Raw genomic sequence first — 21,865 nt, forward strand, 5'->3', positions numbered from 1 at the left:
TAAGCTTATCCATGCGAGCCTCTTCGATAACACACATAACACACTCCACAAGGGATGCTGCTGCAATCAGCTGAACAGCTAAGGCTGAAGCTCCATTTCAAACTGTGATAAGAGTACAGAGTCATCATATAATCCATAAAAGCAGCTATTTTTTTTAAGACTTTTTAAGCACAGTATTTTGTACCTTTTGTGTATTCACAGACTAGTAAAAAAACCCCTGTATATATGTACTGTGGGGAATATAGGATGCTGTTATGACAGGGAAGTGCCTAGCAGAGGCCATTCCTCCTCTAAAAACCACATTCTTGTACCTTGTACCTGCTGCTCAGGGTTCCACTCGCCAAGACAGACTGCTTTTCTGAAACCTCTCCCCAGTGGCAGACGGCTCCTGCTGAACAGCACTGCCCCTGAGCAGCTCTGGCAGACTTGAATTCAACACGAAGTAACCTGGAAGCTTTGCATCAGATGAATGAAATAAAGAGGCTGACCCCTTTTCTCCAAACAGTTCACATTTATTGATAATGATAAAAAAATCTTTTAAAGACTATCTGTATTTTATTACCAAGAATGAGGTATTATGTATACAAAACATTTACAGAATTTGATATGCAGTTCATGAGTACAGACAGGAAAGTGCAGAAGGACACTGATAACAGGAAAAAAAAAGCGATCAGAAGAGTCATTGGCTGAGAGAAGGAAGAAAAGCAGTAATATCACACAAAGAAAGACCAGGGTATGGGAAATTAATTAGTCAGACTGCAGTGATCAAGTCATATTGCCACAGCACTTTGCTTAGAGGAGGATTAACTATTGTTTTTCTGGAATTTTATCTCCCCAGCTGTTTGTGCTGTCATGTGCTTTGAGCTCTAAAAGATGTGTTAAGATTAATAGCAGGAAAAACCCAAAGTGCCACTTTTGAGCCAGCTCAAGTGAAAAACAAAATATAGATCTTCAGACTTGAAAAGTGATTGCAACTCAAAAAGGTCTACAAAGCCAGACACCTCTGGACAGATGTGGAGTGTTGAATGAAGCAGTTTCTTTACAGTTGTCAGCAAAATCGCCATCTGAGAGAGAGAGAGAAAGAAAGGGGACCATCTTCAACCCTTGCAGCCTGGTAAATGGAAAGTGGCGTTTGCAAAGAGCCAGGAGTGTCATTAAGTTAAGCTCACGGCGGCTCCTGCTGCACTAGCTCCCCTGCACCTGGGAATACTGGTTCCTGCATGTCAAGAACCAAACCACTCCTTGGAAGGCTGGGTTCCTCCTAGGCAGACAGCTCATACGGGCAGGCTGAGCGCCACAGCATGTGGTTGTCTGCTGTGCAGACACGGGGTGGGGAGCTGCTCCGACACCAAAGCAGTGGCCCATCTGGCACAACAGCACACTTCAGCAGCCTAAAGAACAGTCTAACCTCCATTTTCAACTTCCAAGTTCAAAAAAAGACAAAATAGACCAGTTTGGTTCAGTTTAAGGAGACTGGCTTCTCAGCACCTCTAAATCTGTTACTAAAATACTTCCTTGTCAGTTCTGTCTGCCACGTTCCACAGCCAGAACTGGTCCACGGAAGAGGTGCTGTTAGAGGTTAGTAACCTGCCATCCAGAAGCTTTGCAGTCGTAAAAAGGATTTATACTGAGATCAGAACCAGCTTTCCTCAGGCAGGGCATCCAGGAAGCATTTTAAGGGAGTTCTGCTCTGAAAGGGCAATACCTCCACAAGCTCCTCTACCACTTACCCACAACAGTGCTGCCTCCCCAAGACTTAACAGAGCCTATCCAGCTTTCTAGTAGGGACTGCAGCCAGCACAGTAGCTCCTTCTACCTGGATGGATAATTTAGCTCTGAGCAGGTGAGGAAAGACCAAGCAGGGTCTAACTATGCAAATCCTGCTGCATTTCAGACCGAAATCTTCTCCGCTCCACTCTGGGTATGGTTTGTAGTTGTCTGCAGGCAGCCCTTTGCTCGCTAATTCAGTCTTTTGTGCCTTTTGCTGTGCATGGGAGAGGGGGCTCGAAGCAGAAGAATACCTGAACAGAATTTAACAAAAAGAGTTCAAGCAGAACTGCTTGGGCCTGGGTAGAATAGGGACAACATCCAGAAAGGCAATTCACCACTGGCAGTAGCAAGACTGAAAATGGTCAGGCAGGCACTGCTTCGAGCATCTTCAACTGTATCACTCAGAGCACAGATCCCTGTGCTCCCTGCCTACATTAAAGCTTCTGCTGCTCAGAAATAAAGCGCTCCACTTCTGAAATGCACAGGGAAGGACAGGAGGCAAGAGGGATTGAAAAGCGCACAGGAAGGATGCAAGCCATACCTCCTTTAGACTGATTTAAGAAGCAACTTTAAGCTCTCCATAAATTCCTGATAAGAACAGAGTCTCAGTAAAATCAGTTCACATGGAATATACTAAGGAAGTGAAGCTCCAGCACAGAGCTGGGAATAAATCCTCGGAGCAATTCTGGATCAGCCCAGCATGACACAGTGAGGGAGAGCCTGCTCTCTGCCTCTCTCTCCACAGTGCTTCAAGCAAAGAATGAATTGCTTTAACCCATCAAGATCCAGAGCTCAAATTCCCCAGAAGTGTGCTCATACAAAAGGTATTAGTGTTTACAGCCTGGCCACAGCTCTGTGGGCATGCTTTGAAAAAAATGGACTCACAAAGTCAAGTATCCAGCAACTGCTTTTCTTTGTCTCGGACATCACTTAGTGGCAATGGGAGAAGAGTTTGCAGCACTGGAAGATCACAGGGGATTTAAGATGGCAAGGGATGTCCTGACAGGAGACTTGCAGTTGATCTCTAATGCACTACGGAGCATTTTTGGTCGGGTTTTTTCTCTTTTTTCTTCTTTTTAACATTTACACAGTTAAAAAATTATTCTTGACTGATGTCCTGGTTATTTTTCCTTTCAATGAGAGCCCTTGTGTTCAGAGTTAGGATTTGTGCAAGCACACTTGCAAAAATACTTATGGCTGAGTTAGGAAAAAGGGTTAAAGTTAAGAGACAAGCTGTTGGATCTAACAAGGACCAAAACCACTAAGTTTAAAATTCAAACAGCTACTTTTCTATCTATAAAAGGCTTTGTGGGGTGGGGGTTTTTTTTTGCACAATTGCCAGTTGAATATGCTGTATTGCAGTCAGCTGCCACAGGCGAGGGTCCAGCCATCTCATCCATTTGCTTTTTTCATCTGTTGTGGCACTACCTGGAAATCATGGAGCTGGAATGGGACTGGCTAGAAGAGGTGGTGGCAGCACTGAGCTGGGAGAATCCACTGTGGCTTGATTCAAGGCTGGTCATAGATCCCCTGCAATAACAAACAAAAGTAGCTCGAAGCTTCAGAACATACAAAGATTTTGATTTCTGTTATACATCTACACTGTATTTGTTTGCACACTGAATAAAAAGCAAGTAACAGTTTTGGTGCAGATACCCAAATACTTTTCTGCCCTGCCACATAAGGTAATGGGGACACTGAACACCTTGCAGAAAACAGATGCTGTTCAGAAAGTCTGAGGAACTAGTTTCAGTCAACTAAATCCACCGGCAGGCAACTGAACTGACTATTCCATCACTAGGCTGCACCCATTTCTATATGCTTTCAAAGCAGAACAAGTGACTAGTGATGATTATGATAACTAATTAACCCTTTTTATACACTAGCTGCCCACAGTGCCAGTACTGGTTGAATTTGTTTGGATTTGGGGTGGGTTTTTTTGATTGTGTGTTTGTTTTGTTTTTTTTAAGGCCTAAGAAAACACAACTGACAATTTACTTGTATTTAAGTGAACTTGACACTGGCTTGATTACCCAAGTATCAGAAACGTTTGACATCGGCTGACCTTCATGAACCTTGGCCAGACATACCTGAAGTCTTCAGATCCAATTACTTCTGTATAGTACATCACTTTACATTTGTGAGAGGAGACCTGTAGAGATGCTAATACATCATCCACACGAGGCAGGTTGGTTGTAGCACAGGCAGGCATGCTATGAAACTTCCACTGGAGAATATAGAAGCCAGGCCACCTGGTCACATGTGATCCCTGGAAGCAGCCACAGCAACATGTATTAACACAAAGATTTGCAGGCTTGAAATTTCTTTCCCAAGCTTAGAAAATCTGCTTATGTGCCCATAATTTTTTCCCCAGTGCCAATAATTCAGCTCCTCAGCCAACTGGCAGTGCTGGTCAACTCTCCCACACAACATGCTTACAAAAGTTACGATAGAACACCAGCAGTTCCTCCTGCTTTTTGACAGAAATATACTGAAAGGATTAAGTTCTTGTTTAAAACTGGTTTTTTTTTTTCTATTTTCATTAACAGCTGGCCTTTGAGACTGTGAAAAGGGCAGTCAAGGCTCTTGCCTCACAGAAAGAGAAAGTACAGTTCAACAGGTCACTGCCTGTATTTCCAGTTTAACACCTCCGATTAGATGACTTAAGGAGCTCCTCTGTCAAAAGTTGTTTAACTTTTATTTCAAGTCAAAAGGAATAGCAGTGGCAGAGTACAACTGCAAACATGCTGCATGTAATACCCAACTTAGTATTTAAGGGATAGGTTACAAATGCCATAAAAAAAACACCTTCAGGAGCCCTGGCCATAGGGAGCTCCTTATGGTGCCTGTTAGAAGAACAAACAGAGAGAGAAGCTCAGTCTTAATTTCCAGACTTCTCTCATAACTGAGGTAAGACACTGATATTCTTCAAACACACTGCTTGAGAAAATAATGGTCCAAGTTACAGCACAAAGCATGTCTTGCTACTTTCTGGATGCACACTTCCTTCCAGGTGACTCCCCTATATTCCTGGCTGAGCAGTCCCAGTCACTGTTGGACTGATGCAAGCTCTGCTCACAGCAGATCCCATGTAAATACTATCCCTGTTCCCTACAGGATACAGCTAGGAACTGAAATGACGCTGAAATGTCAGCCAAAAGCAAGCAGATAGTCCGGAGCTGAATCACCACCCAGTCATCAATGATTGTGAATTAGAACGTGTAGTTTAGGAGCTAGCCTCCATCTGCTCCCACACAAGGATCCGGCAGCCTTACCTGCACACTTTCCCCTTCTTTGCAGATAAGAGGAGACTCCACCATACTGTAATCACGCCCCAACTGCCAGACTTTGTCTATCAACTGAACGTTGTTCCCACCGGGAGATGTAATACTGTGGGCACCCAGAGAGTCCTTTTTAGGAGGCTGGGGGGCTCTTTTGGAATGAAAGATGTTAAAAACAATGTCGCCCTTGCACACGTCAAAATCCCATGTGATCACAGATGAGGCATCCACAATCTGAATGAGAACCTTAAGACAGAAAAGTCATTAGACAACAGCCATTTGCTTAGAAAGACAAACTCCTACCAGGAAGGAAGACTCAGAGCAAAGCTTTTGGTTGCTGGGCTTAGTTTTGACTATTAAAAAGACATTGTAGATACAAATTCTCTCCTGACAGAGTGTCTTTATTTTAACACATGACTCCCAGAAGCTCTCAATTAGCTTCTGAGAATATTGTCTTCAGTTAGGACATAGCTTGAATAGATTGAAAAACAGTGATATTCTCTAAATGGCAACAATACTAGAAATGGTCACAAACTTCAGCTCCTAAAGCATCATTATGCACCAGAACTACAGAAGAACAAGGCTGAAGCATGGCAACTAAATAATCCAAGTTCTAAACCATTTTCAGTCCAAGAGATAAAGTCCAGAGCAGTGGGCTGAGATAGAAGTAAAGAAGGGTAGGCTGCAACCGTACCTCATGCGGAGCTCCTTTGAAGACACTTGCAGACTGGTAGATTGTTTCAGTCCAAAGCTTTATGTCTTCATTTTCCAACTCTTCTGCCGTCCGGTAGAGGGATTTGGGAACCAGCCCACCCTCTGGTACTTCACACTAAAAGCATAAACAGCCATTAAAAAGTATCCCCATCTGTACACCCACACCCTGTCATGCTCTCTGCCCGAGAGCTTCAGAAACAAACTCACATTCAGCAAGTATTCTGAAGAATGAGGTATGAACAGAGCTTGAAAGTAATTTTATAGCTTGTACATCATACATATATAAATCTGTTTTACAATGATCTGGTTTAGGTGAGCTTGCAGAATTAGACACCACAGAAACAGATCTTGTATATACACACCAGCCACCACTACAGAAAATGAGCGTGCAAATAACTACAGTTATCACTCATACTGCCCTTGGCTGAAGGAAGATGAGAGCCACTTAAGAATCCTGAGGAAAGTGGAAATAGCAACTCAGTTGGAAAATAAAATATAACCTACAGAGACCTGAAAGAACTGGGGTAGCTAAAAGTGTGGGGGAGATACAGTTAAGTTTCTAAACAGGTAAAAGATATTGCAGTCAAGAAGGTAACGGTTTTGAAGCTACAACTGTCTTGAAAGCTCAGTACACAACTTCTGTAAGCAATCTTCTCTTTTAAAAATTCTCTAGTAATGAAGTTAGGCAACTATTTTATCAGGAACAGGATCCATAGAAGTCTTTGGGATGGTAGAAGTGTTTGATAACTGAATTACAACAGAGAGTTAAAAGGATCTCTGAGAAGTCATTTTTGTTCAAATTTCCAGAAGTAAAGACAAGAAAGAAAGACACTATCATTGCCTGTGAGTGGCAGGAAACATTGTAGCAATTTGCTTTCTGGTAACATTCACTTTTGCTTACTTAAGCAGCAGATTCTGCCAGCTTCTCCAGCTCCAAATTAGAGAGCACAAACTCTCTCCACTGAAAGCTACTGCTGCAGCAAAAAGCAGCCCACTGAAGATAAAACACATGCTCTACTCCAACATGTCTAACCGTACTTCGTTATAATTTGAAACTGTATTTGAACAGACCTAGAAGAATTTTCAAGAAATTAATCTAGATATTGTACAGGGGCTTAAAAGGCAAGCCTGAAATTGTATTTTAATGTAGCTGAGTTCAAAAATAAAAGATCATCTAAGTGTTACTGTGACAGAGGCTCCAGAAAATGCCTCACTCCTAACACCTCAGTCACACCAGCGAGCCTGTGTTGTCAAAAACATTACAGAGAAAACAAACCTTACGATATCATTAAGATGGTAAAATGACACACTCAGTTAACACGCATAGCCTGGGCAGGAAACAGCTATTAAGGCATATGACAAGGGACTGAGAAATTAGTATCCTGCAGTCCACTAAAGTGGATCCAGAAGAAAACATTGAGCCTGGAATCCTACACCATAGCCCCCACACCCAAAATACATTAGGACTCATTCTGTGCTTCTAGGCTTCTTTGTTTAGAGGAGTGGAGGGGAAAAATAAACCACCCACAAGTAAGTTGCTATATGCACTAGTTTATATTCATACCATGCACTCTCCACCAAGAAAATCAGGGATAATTTCTTTATCGATGTAATCCAGCAGTCCCCCAGGACCCTGGTAGTCATTTCCAGCATAAATAAGGAATTTCTTTCTAGTGTTGTCATCAATGAATGGACTAACCTACAAGCAAAAGAAAACAGAATACATCAGGCTCCCACATTTTTCTCAAGTCAATTTTGAAGTTTGATCACATTAAGTGTTACCATCCTTGTTATGTAAAGCTCACACTACAAAGAAGCTAAATTAACTGGCTATGTAAGCAAGTTCTTGGGTAGTGTTTTTTTAAAAAATCCATTTCAGGAATCCTATAGAAGATATTCTTCCAGATAGTAACGTTTCCTACTTACAGAGCCTTATCTCTAAAGCGCTTTTACAAACTACAAGTAACAGCGTACTGAGAATGCTGAGGAATACCTTGAATTACAAACATACCAGTGTCCAAAGAACTGGGAATACTCGAGGTGCTCTCAGGATAAGAAGTCGACCCAAAGTCTCAGGGTAATTAGCTTCAACCACCTCAATAATTCTTAGCAATGCTTTGACACCAGGTCTCCATAAGTGTCGCATGTTCAAGCCTTCCAGATCTACTAGACAGGTCCAAGAGCTGAATATAAGACAAAAAAAGAAAGATTTTAATTGCATCAAAATTGTCCTTTCTTATACAAGTGTTCAAAATAATGAAATGTGCTGACCCCACTGCGTGTTTTGGTTTCTTCTGTTTTACCTCCTTCCTTTGCACTACCTGTAGACACCGAGTTTAAGACCCTTAGAACAGAAATGTCTTAAGAGTGTGTGCCCAGTGCAGTTGCAGAGTATGTGCAATGACCACTTACCACATCACGTGTATTCCCAACCAGACATTTCAGACTCCAGGTGAAGGTTAATATAGAGCCAAAAAAAGATCCTGTCAACAGCCAGCCTAAATGTTAAGCCATTGCTTTGACTAGGAAATCACTTAAATGGCCATGCTGCTGCTGTGAAGCAATTTATCATTCATGGTGCAGATTTCCTACTAAGACAGGACAGTAACAGTTCCATTACATGTCAAAAATAATTCTGTGGTCAGGGCGGGAAGCTTTTTCTATAGGAAGAGGTACGTTCTTAGTACTAGATGCTGAGCTTCTGCATATGCTTTAGTTATTTCCAAGTTCAGGTCTCACTCTGGGCGCAAATTCAAGATTTACAGCTGTGCTGCACCAGCTAGCATCCATTAAATGATGCATAAGGCTCCTATGAAACAGCAAACCCTTCTTTGTTTCACTTTAAATGTTTAATATGTAGTCCTTCAGGATTACTTGTACACTTGAAGATCCAGTAGGCAGCACAATTTCAGTTACACACATGAAACCCATCTCTTGGATTTGACCTCCCACTGAGAGCTAGGACAGCAAGTTCTTTAACAGGGAAAACATAAGCAGACATACCACGCATCCCTGAACCCTTACACATTAAGGGAAGGAGCTAGAAATTGAACAGAGTCCAAGAAACCCTGTCTCTTTTCAGTGGAGTGACAGGACTCTTTTCAACCAGTCCTGCATTCACTCCACACCCTTAAATCTATTTTGCAGTTAACACTTTCATATGTGACCCCTGTGATGATTTAAAAATGGGATAGCAAGTCATTTTTGATTGAACTTCACATGAAGTCATGCCAGTACTTCGAAAACTAGACCCCAGGTTTCACAGCAGCCTCGTGACCTCACCTTGGATCAAGAGTTGAGTAATCACACATAACAAATGAAGAACACAAACTAGAACTGAGCATGACAGACTATGGATGAAGGAGTGACATGAAAACAATACCTGAAACTACTGGAAAGGTTATCCACAATATTATCATGGCCTGATTTTTTTTGGTTTTTTTGGCAGCCTGTACCACCATCTGTCTATAACCCCCGCCCCCCCCCCCCCCCCAGAAACAGAAATGGGAGTTAGGCTGCACTGCTTTGCAGACATCCAACAGTAGAAGAGAGCAGAAGCATAACACCCCACATGCAGAACCATTAGGAGCGTGGCACAGACTGCTGGAGCAGGTGTTGCGTCTCCCTCAGGCTCAACCATGCAGACTCACTCTATCAGTAACTGGGGAGGCTTTCAGTCAACTGTAACTGTGCTTTTACCTGCATGCCAGAGCGCCTACCCTCTCCTTGTTACATTTAATAAACTTTGCTCAGCAGCACCACCTTGCCTGATGTTCCCCACCCCACCCCCATGAAACCAGGTAATTTCCAAAGAGCAGATCCACTTGTAAGTTACCTTATTGGCCTGCCAAATACTTTCGTATTCTCCTCACATCGCCTCAGTCCTTCTTCATTTATTGAAAGAACCTATATAAGAAAACACGTTCAGAGAAGGTAGTCTTAAACTCAGTAGATGGGACAAAGAAAAAATTCTTTATATCCTAAGACTAATTAAAACTACAAGCTCAAACCAGCATAAACTTTTCCACAGAATGAACTAGAAATCACTACATGTACCCCACTGGTGGATCTTGTTGAAAAATAAGTATACCTTTCCATAAAAGCAGAAAAATATAAACAAGAGCCTCCTGAAAACTGAGGCCCATGAGTGATACAGCCAAGAGGTCTCCCTATACTTCTGCCCTTTTAAGCACTGATTTCCTATTTATTCAGAAATGACAGCCCCTTTTTGAGTCACAGACCATAACCTTGAAACAGAACTAGGCCAAACAAAATTTATTATGTGCCTAGAAATGCCACTGGAGGAGAAAAAGTAAAATCCAGCCCCTGCTTCCAGTGGGCGGGCCATGACTATCATTACTAGGAGTCAAAAACCCACTATTGCAAATCTGGAACTCTGCCAGCTTTCTGCATGGAAACTGAGTAGGTTCACAATAGCACATTTACGTGATGCCTTTAGGAATGCAAAATTATAAACAAGTACTTTTTCTCTAAAAAGTTATTCTCATCCTTGGAGTACAGGCTTAAAGTCTGAGCATGGCATTTTCTCTTCTGTAGAAACATAGACACTTAAGTTTGAAGCACTGCACAACTGCAGAAGAATCTGTGAAAATGCTAACCAATAACTACAGGAGTTGCCGAGAACTACGCCTTTCCGCCATCAGTTCGCAGTTGGAAAGAATGCAGAAGATCAGCTACCAGGAGCTTTCAGATGCATTCAAACCAAAAACAGACGGCCAGAGAGTATATCAAAATATCCAGAGTGATGAATGTTTTGGCAGAGGAAGAAATTTCTAAATGAGAAATATCACATTGTTAGCAGCTTGCTGGCTCCAAAAATACTTACGTAGCGAAGCAAGGCCTCTTCCCCAAGCGCTCGCACTAAGCCTTTGGTATCCATCTGTCCCAATCTCAGCACATACAGCGGGCGACCATCTGAATAATGAGAACAAATATGTCAATATAACACTTATTTTTACAGCAATAGACAATTTAAGTGAGCTAGTTTTTTGCTAAAAATCCAAATGGAAACAAGCCATGATCAGTTCAAACTCTGTTGTACAGCTGGAAGAGGGAGAACCTGGAGCAGATGGCAACATAAACTTCACCTTGTCCAGCTACACTGAAAGATTGCCTGTAAATGAACGGCTGAAGTTTAATGGAGACATCTTGACGCAAAAATAGCTCACCTATCTGCAAGGAAAGTTCAAAGGACTTCAACAAGTATGTCAGTACACACAGGATTTTGGTATACACGATTAAAGACAGAGGATTATAATTAGCTTCCAGGACAGCTAAGATGCAGGAAAAACTTCAGTCCATTAACGTAGCTGAAGAGTTGCAATGAGGGCTGTAAGCCTGCTGCACACATGATGCAATACTGCTCTGGATAACTTGCAACCACCCTTCTGGAAAAGTAGCTACACGGAGTTCTGGGAATTAGTGAAACAAAGTGTTAACCCAGAGACTTGCTTTCTGCAGTATTTGCTGGAGTCACACCTTCCAGCTCTGTCATTACATATTATGCAGAACTGGCACACAGCCTCACTTATGCAGGTTAAGCCTGGTGAGAACAGACTCTGTTCCAGAGATCAGCATCAGATGAACCCTCTGCATTCAAAGACTTGCTTTTCAGTCATCTTGCTGCATACTGAGGCATCCCAATACTGTCCAGGATACTGAGGCACTAAGCTTAACAACTGTGTTAGCTGCATTTGAGAATTAAAGCTTGCATTTCTGGCTCTTCGTAATAGCAGCTAGTTGTCTGAAACAGCTTCCAACCTCCTCCCAAAGCTGTGATGCATTTCTTAAACTTTGCTCCATCTATTCTGGTACACAAGCTACAGAATCACCAACTTATATAAAACTGAATATGCTAGGACAGAAAATCAAAATTAAAAGAAAAAAAGAGCTTTCTACATAAACTTCCCTCCAACAACTGTTAAGACAGGTATCAAATTATCATCAAGTCCTTTGGGACACAAGGAATGAAACTGTCAAGATATGTTATTAACCAAAACAACTGAAACTGCAGAGTCAAGGCAAGTTATTTATTTGGCAAAGACACTACTCCCCATGAAAGTTCACAGTATTTTCTATTTTATCAGATGGTCTAAAAGAAAACGTTATTTTAACATCAGCACACAATTATCTTGGAATGTACTGCTTAGCTTTTTAAATACTAAACAAAAAGTATTATTAAGCTTCATAGCAGGTCTCCCTCCCTCACAGATGCACACGCATCCACAACCAAACTAATAGCTTACTAACCCTGGTCCACCCAAATGACACATGATGAAAAGTCTCAGCTGACAGTGCTGTATTATCACTGTATATCTCATATTCCATCAAAGCTTTATGATTTGAAAACCCATTTGATTGAAGCATTCCTGCCAAAATAAAAGCCACTCAGATGTATAGAAAAATGTGCTAATTGCAAGCTAAAATACTAACTTTTAATTCTTTTGCACTAATAGCTCATTCTAGACAACATGCTTCATTAGCACTGCTGCCTTTGCCTTAGTACTAAAAGCTATACAGAATTCAACCAGCTTAAGTTGGCACATTTAGCATATGTAGGAGGAAAAGAGCAGTACTAGAAAAGAGGTTTTAAAAAAAGAGCCTACCACTGTAAAATTTTAAATTACAGAGGACTGCTCAGTTTTGAAGTTCCGTTTCCATTATTGACAAACCCATGCTTTACTGGTGGGCATGCTGCAAAAGAGATCAAAGGAAATGGAGGGGAAAGGAGGGATGGCATAAAGTTCACCACAAGACTGAAGAATTGCTCAGAAAAACATTAAACAACCCTTTGATGCATTCTGTACCTTTCTACTCACTGGCAGGACCCAGTTATGTGCTACTGACAGAGGAAGTCTTTGCAAAGGACTGACGAGGAACAGACAAAGGGAGAACTTATTCACAGGTCTTTTTCCCCTACAATCTCTACAAACATGCTCATTTTGAGTTTTCTCATTTTGAGGCCTGTCAAACCCAAAGCAGCAGGGGAGAGCCCTTCAAGCTCTTCAGCTTTACAGTGATTAAATTTCTCCTGTGTCCTCCCTGTCTCCTGGCCACTACTGCTGACAGCATCCTGTCCCATTTCATACACTTCTTGTAACAGGAACAGCTAGCAGAAACAATGGTGCCTAGTGGGGAAAAGACTAAATCGGAACACAGATAGCTCACGGTAAGAGATCATTTCCTTATCTAGAGAGCCCAGCTTGCCTCAAGCAACAAATTCCAAAACATTTCATTCCTACGTATTAGTAACAAGATCAGTGCACGATAAAGCAAGCCGAGGGATAGGGGATCATGTCAGACAGTTGTCCGTGTTTTAAAGATCTAGCAGTTGCACACCATACAAAGGGAATTCAGCCAAAGCTTCTTCCCTGCTTAAATAAACCTCCTCTATTTGATGTTTTTGCAACATCCCATTTACCTGGCATTACAATCAGCTTAAGTATTTATTTATGCCATCAGTAGATATACAACATCAGAAATAAATTGATTAGAAAGATATACTTATTTACAAACATCTTTTAATCACTGAAAGAACACTCAGCATTTGCATAACACCCTTCTAAGCATCTTGGAGCACTACAGAAGTGCAATTAATAACTTTTTTTGAGCTACTGGCAAAGCAGAGCTCTTTAGAGAGTTAACTAAGTCAGTGGTAGCCAGAAAGATTAGGACGTAGAAGTCTGCCTCCACCAACTCAGAGGCTGGCAACATCCATTTAAATGCATTTAGGACGTAACTGAGAAGTTCTAGCCATTTTTCCAGTCATCTCTAGTTAACAGAAGAACAATTATCACTTCTAATTCAGAACATAAAAAGGCCATTCAATATCCACCCTACAGAGCATACCTTTGTCATGGTGATGCCAGCCTCCTGCATAGTAATCTTGGAGTACTTGAGGAGGGTTCCAGGTATCTAGAATATAGTCTACCTGGTGCTGCTTACGCCAGGTCAGTGATTGGCAAAGGATCTCTCTTGCTTTATCAATGTTGAAGTCCCGGGCACGCAGGAATCTTAAAATGTGCTCATCCTTTGGGATCTATTAAAAAAAAAAACCAAACAAACAACCACCCAAACCCTAAACATTTTGTATTCAAAGTTTGAAACAAGAACTAAAAAACCAAAGGAAGCTGGAAAACACATAGCTCTGAACCCATGCAAGAGGATGTACGTCACACTGGAAGTTACTCAAGCAGATCAGTCTGTTTACAACAAAACCATCAGCCCTGTCAGGTACTGCAGCTACCTTCATATATGGGATACACATTTCATGAACTGTAATGTAATCATTCACATCTGTATGGCCATGCTAAGTCGGTCCAATTTAAATGAATCTAAGGATGAAACGCAGACTGTATTTCACTGCTAAGTAAGAGGAAGCAGAGACATACATGCAAATCACAAGCCACTGCAAAACCCCAGCCTTGCTATCAGTGATTTAACTAGCCACATTGCTTCCCTTTCAGTACTGCACTTAGGGACATAAATTTGAGAATACAATGTTCCACCAAAACAGATGTAAAAGTAAGGTTATTGTAGAACCAGGCAGACTTATAAAAAACAGTGTTATTTCCCTGTGCTTGTTTACTGACATTCTGAAAGCCAGTCATGCTAATCATTTAAACACCTCAGCTGGCAAAGTCAGCTAGACAGTCACAATGAACTACTTCTGTTGCCACTGTACAGACTTAAATTAGGTTTTGGTCATGGAGGGCCACTTAACAGGAACCATTTGCCACAGAAGGTGTGGCATGATGTTTCACCAGGTACACCTTGTATAATACACATTCCAAGACAGAGTCACAAGAGACCAACAGTAACTTACTTTGCCTTTGTGTGTCTCCTGCAGCCATTGCCTCAGTCGAATGAGGCAGCTTTCCTGCATTGGTGTCAAGTCACCCAGATACCGCTTGATGTAGTCTGCATCTAGCTTGTCTAAAAGGAGATGTACATGTGATTACAGTGGTCCTCAACTGATCTAGTCAAAGTAGCAAGTGATCATCTATACCGATATCTGAAGCAGAGAAGCAGCTGCTCTATGTTCTGTACAGTCAGAATTGAATGAATGACAAGATGAGCAAGGTAACATACACAGCCATCTTAATGGTTAACCAAGATTTTCCTTCTGCAACTGAGAGAGGAGTAGACAGGCACATTTATAAAAACATTTTGCCAGTATACTCAGATTTGTCAATCCACAGCACCATAGGGCTTGCTTCTTCTGGAAATACTTAGAGAAGCTTTGATCTAAATGTCCCAGTGCAAGAATTTTCCTAAATTCCCTTGCTAACAGGGGAAGACACAAAAGACGACTGCATCCAGGGAAGCTTCATCCCTTTCCTCCCTATTATTCCTACAGTTATACCCATCCCTGAATTTCAGGGCAAGAAGTAGGCCATTCATTTGCAACCTAATGAACAAAGTGAAAAGTTTTTCCACTCCTATCTGATCTTCATTTACTAAAAACATCAGCCTGTAACAGCCATCCAGGCTATCCCACATTACTGCATCGCAAGCCTGCACTTTAACATTGTGTGTTATCAAATGAAGAGCCAATGTGAAAATTTTCAGCTACCCATGAGAAGCAGCACAGTGCTGAAAGCTTCTACAATGCAAAGAATCCCACTAAAACAAGTCAAACCACCATACCATCAGGCGTTCCTGCTGTGGGCTCCGAGGGGCTGCTTGAGGTGTTGAGGATCTCCTTATTGTTCAAGCCCTCCTTTGTGGCAGAGTCTGGTATATTAATAGCAGGTGAAACTGGTCGTCTTGTGTGGGACGTACTGCTCTCCAATTTACATGCAACAGGAGGAGTCCAGCGAGGAACAAAAGTTATTCCTTCTTCCTCCAGCTGCTTCAGGTAGTACTCTATTATTTCTTTTCCCTTCAAAAAGAAAAACTTGCTTCAGCTACTGAGACCACCCATTTAGACACAGAAAGGATTGGGCTGAAAACCCGTTAAGTGGCCAGACCTCTCTAAAGATTCCATTTGAAAACACAGACCTACACACACATGCTGCCCCAAGCTAGAGTGAACAGTCAAGCTTTTTGAGCAGAGCAGCCTGTTACTTAGCAGCAACTACATTGTCTTTTGCTAACTTGGAGCCAGGCACCTCCTTCACGACGGCAAGCTTACCTTTTTAATATTGCTGGTGTATTGCTTCATTGCAATCTTTTCCACTGTGCTTTCAAAACCAAAAAAAGATTTTATATCCAGACTTGCTGACTGTTCAAAACAGGTCCAATCTTCATTGTCAGGATGAACCTGTTAGTTAAAAGGAGGTCACACAGCTTAGTTACCCACTTAAGTGCGGGTTCTTTTTCCCCCCTCACAACATTTGCAATGACTGTTTTACAGATTCACATAGTCAAAAACATTAAAGTGGAATTTGCAGTCTTTTTCTTCATTTGCAAAACATGGTTCAGAGAAGGTTACGCTGAAGAAAAAGGCTGAGAAGCCCTCCTACCGTCCCACGGCTAGCACAGCACATATTTTGCTTAACAAGGGGAGGGAGGAGAAATACTGGTGCACTAGCCAAAAGCCAAAGGACTAGCACATTTATACAATTAACAGTACCTCATTCTAGATACGGGCTGTGACTGTAGTGTATCTGTGGAACGGGGTAAAATACTCCACAATGAACTTGCTGCTGCTGCAGGTTAGACTGATAGACCAAGGCCAGCTAGCTTGAGGACTGCAGCAAATATAGCATAAGCATTTCCAAGCACAGCATAAGCATTTCCAAGCACTGTAGTCTAGACATGTTTTCAACAGACTTACTGTTGAATCTCCCTGTCCTTTCATAAATTCACTTATAAAATTATTAAGAATGAACTTCTAAAACCAATTTATTCTTGAATTAAAATTCTAGCTTTCTATTTACCTACTAATTTCTTGATCGAGTAGAGCAACAAATGTTTTGTACTATTTATAAACCACATGCATTTTTCTGTATAGCATTTCCCATTTAAACAGAGCTTTCACAGAAAAATTGCAGGTGGAAAGGTATTTTTAAATGTGCCTTGAAAACCGCACAAATATAAAAATCAGGTAAGTGTCAAGCAGGTTTGAAATCCACTGACCTTTTAACCATGATTCTGTACACAACAGAAAATGTTATCACCTGCATGTAAAAAGAATGCTATGATACAAATAAAATAGGTTACATTGGCTAGCTTTGATCTGACCTTTAACATAGATTTGAAATTTTACTGCTACATGTGTATGCTGTCTTAGCCTATGAGCATTGGCTAAAGCCATTAAAAAAAACATGACCAGAGCATAGCAGCAAGCATGCCACCAAACTCCTCTGTATCAGAAAATGCCTGCACTGAAGACCAAGAACAATGGAAAGACTTAGGTTAAAACACAGCTGACTTGAACATTTGTCTGAGCTGAGCAGAAGGCAAATAAGCTACGCTGAACTCCCCTTTAACAGTTCTGTCAGGGTATCATAAGCCTCACCAAGTCCCACACTGCTATTACAGACCACAGATTTGCCTAAACAGAGCTGTCAAACAAAAAATTATGTTGTGTTCTGCTCTCTGAGAAGATGCTCAAGCAAGAGGGTGCCAAACTTGTTTCAGTTCTTCAAGCAAGTGTGTTACATTTAACACAAACAACAATTATCACTCATGGCGGAGTGTTGTTTTTTTTCTTGCAAGGCAAAAGCCAAGAACAACCCAACTTCTGTGACTCCTGAAATCTGAACACTAACTTAGCTCCATCTGTAGCACCACCAAGAGCCTGTTACTCACTGTGTAACAGCAGTGTTCATTAATAATGACTCTATTAGAGAAGGTTTCATTGTAGGCTTCTATATGCAAAGTCCTTTCTCGTCTGTTCAAAGAATTCTTCTGGACAAAGTAGACATAATCCACTCCTGCAATCTGAGGAAGATTACATAAACTCCGTTAAGATACAATATTCATGTGAAAGGATATCCAAAAGTATAAAACAGGCACTTTAGACCTAATCACCTTTTTCAATAGCCGTGGTGCATCTATATCCAGCTTACAGCGCCGTTCAATCACGTGGATAGCGTCATCCTCACTCTTGTATTCATTTACAGTGTCACTGGCCACAAACATAGGGATCAGAGGGCATGTAGGAAACCTTCTTTCATATGCCTATAAAGATAAAAAAAGAAAAACTGTCACCACAATTAATTCCCGAGGGTGTGCATAGGGTTCCTTCGTTTACATCACCAGCATATGGAGGGCACAGCACCCTTCATACCATTTGTAGAAGGGACTGAGCCTTCCTGGAGTCCACAGTATAGCTGAAAAAAGCCACAGTGCATTCCAAAGAATCCATTAATATGTTCCTAATATAGCCCTTTCCAGGTAAAACAATTTTTAAGACACATGAAATACCCCATATCTTCCCTCCCTCCAAAAAGGAAACTGGTCATTATCTACAACGACAACCCTCTTGTCAGCAGTAAAAGGAAAATAAGACCCTCTAGTTCTAAAATACCACAAGACAAAACAATTACGTGTTGGATTAAAAAAACCCACATGCTAATTATCGGTGTTTCTCCAAGCTGTCTAGAGGGTTTTCCATTACAGCTCCCAAAGGTCTAATAAAAACATTTCAAAACCTATTTCTTAAGCTAACAGAGCTCTCGAGCTCCTTGTGCACAGAATATTCATAGTGATTTCACTGCACAGTTTATCAGCTTACAGTTCTGTCCAACAACATACAGTAAGTCTTTCCAATATTCTGAGGCCATTTCATACTTCTGAAAATAAACTTTTTGCAAGAATGCAGAGCTAGCACTAGCTTTGATTCTGGTTAAAGAATATGTAAATAGTTAATCTCTTAAATACCTGACACACACGCAGAAGACTATTAAGTCAGACACACTCAGAAAAGGCAGGTAATCTGGGATCAGTAAAACAGGTAAGAGGAAAATAAGAGATATCCCCACTAGTAAACCTGTTGAATTTTATTTTTAGAACCACTGTGGCTGGAAAATACAAACACAACTTGTTTTTTTCTTTCCTTTTCTTTCACAGTCACCAGTATACCTCCACTTTTCTGTGGCTTTCTTCCTCATAGGGTAGCAGGAAACTAACTAATTCTTTTAGCTTTCTTTCCACATTCAGAATTCTTTCATTTTTGCTATTCTCAGAACCTAGTTGGCTTTGATGAAAAGGTAGCATTTGCAGGTGTTCCAATGCAGAAGGAAACTTCAGTAACACAAATTAAATCTGAGACTAGAACATGAAACAATTCTTTAAAAAAGCTAAAATATCCACTCTGTCCTTTCAGATGATTTTAACTGCTCTGAATATAGCTGGGTTGTAGCAGAGTAACAGCACCAACAGGGAGAGGGTGTGGAAGAAAATAAGCAGCAGCTGCTGAAAGTATGCAAGAATGGCTCTGGAAGAGAAGTCTCAGTCCTCCCCTTACAAGAATTAAAATACTCAGTTTGTTACCAGTGTTCAAACAGTTTGAATGCAGTATTATGGTGACAATGCTGCAATGCACTAAAAAACAGTGTCAGGTTTTTTGCCCTTGTGCATATTTTTAACCGTTTTTGCAGCACAGTTGTCCTGAGTTCATAAAGCTCCTCCGTAACATACTAGAAGTACAACCAGTGAGTACACACACTTTTTCAGATTTTTCATCTGTGCACAGCTGGTTTTGTTTAAATTAAGAATAGAAATAATTTCTGGGTTCAGAGATGTGTGCACAATAGAATTGACAGAGCATTAGTGTTGTAGCACAATAGCAAGCAGTGCGGAAAAAAATCTGTCACAGCTCCAAAAGAATGGGAGGAGGGGTCCTATTAATATGGTATAAGAGGTTTCTTATTTCTTTTATGAGGCTCTTGTTCTGGACAGAAGGCTGTACATTTTACAGTTGCCCAAGAATATCTCAGCCCTTTCCCTGAATAAGGCTCAGCATTGTCTCTATATTAATCCTTATTTTAACTAGATTGACTGTAGTTAAACATTGTCCTAAGTCAGGAAGAAAAAAAATGTCCAGAAGCAGCAGAATTGAGAAGTACTTCTGGTTTTCAGGTTTCTTCATTTATAGCTTTTATTTTATTTCAGGATCTTATGTTAGAACAACTATTTTGTAGACAGGAGAGAAGGGAAGTAGACATCTAACGTTTTTCTCATGGTTTTCAAGATATTTTTACTTTTGGATCACAATGAATTTTCCCCATCTGAGTAGCCTCCTCTATGCCAGGCCTTTGCAAGTCTCCTTCGTTGCACATATTGAGACATTTCTCATCTTAGTCCTCAGAATGCTTCCCATTTGCCCTGTAACACTTGCAAATTACAACATTACCTGCTCATAAGTGTTTACTGAACTGTGAGCAAAAAAAGTGGCCAAGAAGAATTTGTTGTTCTGAATTGGAAGACTGAATTGAATGCGTTCAATTTGGAAGAGAACAAAATAATTATCTGCCAGAAGTTGGCAAGCTCAATGCTTACAGCAATAAAGCACTTGAAGGTTTCAAAGAGATTAACAGCGACACAGGATTCTTTCTCCCTAAAGAACAGGCACATAGAGTATTGAAAACTGTTCAGAGTCAGTTTTATTGGGATCTTAAATTAGGCTGGTTTTATTTCTATATGTACCATTGCCAATACGTTCTTGTAATGCATCATTTCTCAGCACAGCCTTGTTTGAAGATAAAGTGATTATAGTAAACTGTAGCCACATCAAAATATTCCATCCAATTTAAGCATAGCCATGCCTTCCACATGGGGCAAACAGTTCTCTTCCACACTGCTGAGCAGGCAGGTAAAAGCTGCTAAAGGCTATAGGACGCGAAGATCTCGCTTCGCCATGGGCCAAAGCAGCACAGGATAAAAACCCGTAATTTGTGGTACAACACAGCACATGCATCACCAAGACTGGAGCTATTACAAGAGCATGAAAATATTAAAGAAAGATCAAGCGCTACTTTCTTTTCTAATAATAGAATTGAATGGATTTTGTTGCGTTACAAGGTGTTTTGAACCAGAACTTTTGTCTCAAGTCCAGCTTTGCAGATCGGAAATAGCTGAACTGCATTATTCAATATTCCTTTAGCAGTCTGATAAAGCAGAGTATATTAGAAAATCTACACATTTTTCCTGCATGATAGGTGTCTCTTTACAAATAAAATCATTAGCTATTACACACCTTTGTCTCAAGATTTCAATTTTACTGTACAGATACAATCACAAAAGACAATTAGTTCCTTAAAAGCAAAGCAGCTGCAATAATCCTGATGGGCTCAATGCAAGACTGAAATGCTCTTGCTGTAGGACTAAATGCATCGTAAGAAAGATGTTGCAAGGACATTACTTAATTTTACCATTTTCTTTTGTCACATTTAAAAATACAGTGTGTGAAGATTCTGATAAGTAACAAGTAAAAAGCACAGGCGTGCTCATCCTCAAAATCTCTACAATTGGTGCTGGGCTTGACATGAAAAGCTGCAATGCCTCTTTGGCTAAGAGACATTTATGTACAGATCTTTCAAAAAAAGATTTTAAGCCTGCAATTCTGTTGTTCCCTAATAATGTACTTTTACAATTTCTCACCAGCCTCTGGAACATTTGTGTACTCCGATATATTAGAAGCTGGCATTGTGCATCAAGAAAAACACAGTATGGTGAAGCAGCTTGAACTTCAGATTTAACGGGCTCATTATATAAACCCTTAACTTTCTTAATGCATGTTAACAGTAAGAACACTGACAAGCGTAATTTCGACCAAAATAGCACTGTATTAAAGCTTCTTTTCCAACTGCTTCCCTTAGCAACTCATGTTCAGACTAGAGCCAAAATAACAGGATTTATTTTACTTTTATCTTTGCTAGTATTTCAGCTGTGTTTAAAGACATGAAAGCAATTCAAAAGGGACACTATTTTAAACCCACTGCAGTAATTTTCCATACCTGAGGGAATTACACTTGCTGCTGCTGCCCTTAGATTTTAGGATTTTAATATCAGCAGTAACAGGATCCTTTAAAAAAATACCACCTCCAGAATAGCACGTAGGTATGACCCCAACACAATTTTCCAGAGGACTAAAGACTTCTGGCTTTTTGCTTCTCAAACCATGCCTA

The 21,865-nt window shown here is 40.7% G+C and overlaps 1 protein-coding gene across 2 annotated transcripts in view; it reads right to left on the reverse strand.

The window, feature by feature from the left end:
- Positions 1 to 491: 491 nt before the first annotated feature.
- Positions 492 to 21,865, reverse strand: part of SEC14L1 (SEC14 like lipid binding 1) — a 41,942-nt gene continuing 20,568 nt past the window's right edge. For both annotated transcript variants that reach the window (XM_037410460.1, XM_037410468.1), the window contains 14 exons: positions 17,766 to 17,915; positions 17,544 to 17,675; positions 15,922 to 16,050; positions 15,435 to 15,669; positions 14,611 to 14,720; positions 13,635 to 13,824; positions 10,612 to 10,700; positions 9,601 to 9,671; positions 7,777 to 7,948; positions 7,330 to 7,464; positions 5,746 to 5,880; positions 5,046 to 5,297; positions 3,861 to 4,039; positions 492 to 3,300 (listed from right to left, as the gene is read on the reverse strand). In XM_037410460.1, coding sequence (XP_037266357.1) covers positions 3,195 to 3,300; positions 3,861 to 4,039; positions 5,046 to 5,297; positions 5,746 to 5,880; positions 7,330 to 7,464; positions 7,777 to 7,948; positions 9,601 to 9,671; positions 10,612 to 10,700; positions 13,635 to 13,824; positions 14,611 to 14,720; positions 15,435 to 15,669; positions 15,922 to 16,050; positions 17,544 to 17,675; positions 17,766 to 17,915 — 2,085 coding nt within the window. In that variant the 3' untranslated portion in view covers positions 492 to 3,194. The remainder of the gene's footprint in view (positions 3,301 to 3,860; positions 4,040 to 5,045; positions 5,298 to 5,745; positions 5,881 to 7,329; positions 7,465 to 7,776; positions 7,949 to 9,600; positions 9,672 to 10,611; positions 10,701 to 13,634; positions 13,825 to 14,610; positions 14,721 to 15,434; positions 15,670 to 15,921; positions 16,051 to 17,543; positions 17,676 to 17,765; positions 17,916 to 21,865) is intronic.

This window comes from Falco rusticolus, chromosome 1, assembly GCF_015220075.1.
Source record: "Falco rusticolus isolate bFalRus1 chromosome 1, bFalRus1.pri, whole genome shotgun sequence".
Taxonomy (NCBI): Eukaryota; Metazoa; Chordata; class Aves; order Falconiformes; family Falconidae; genus Falco; species Falco rusticolus.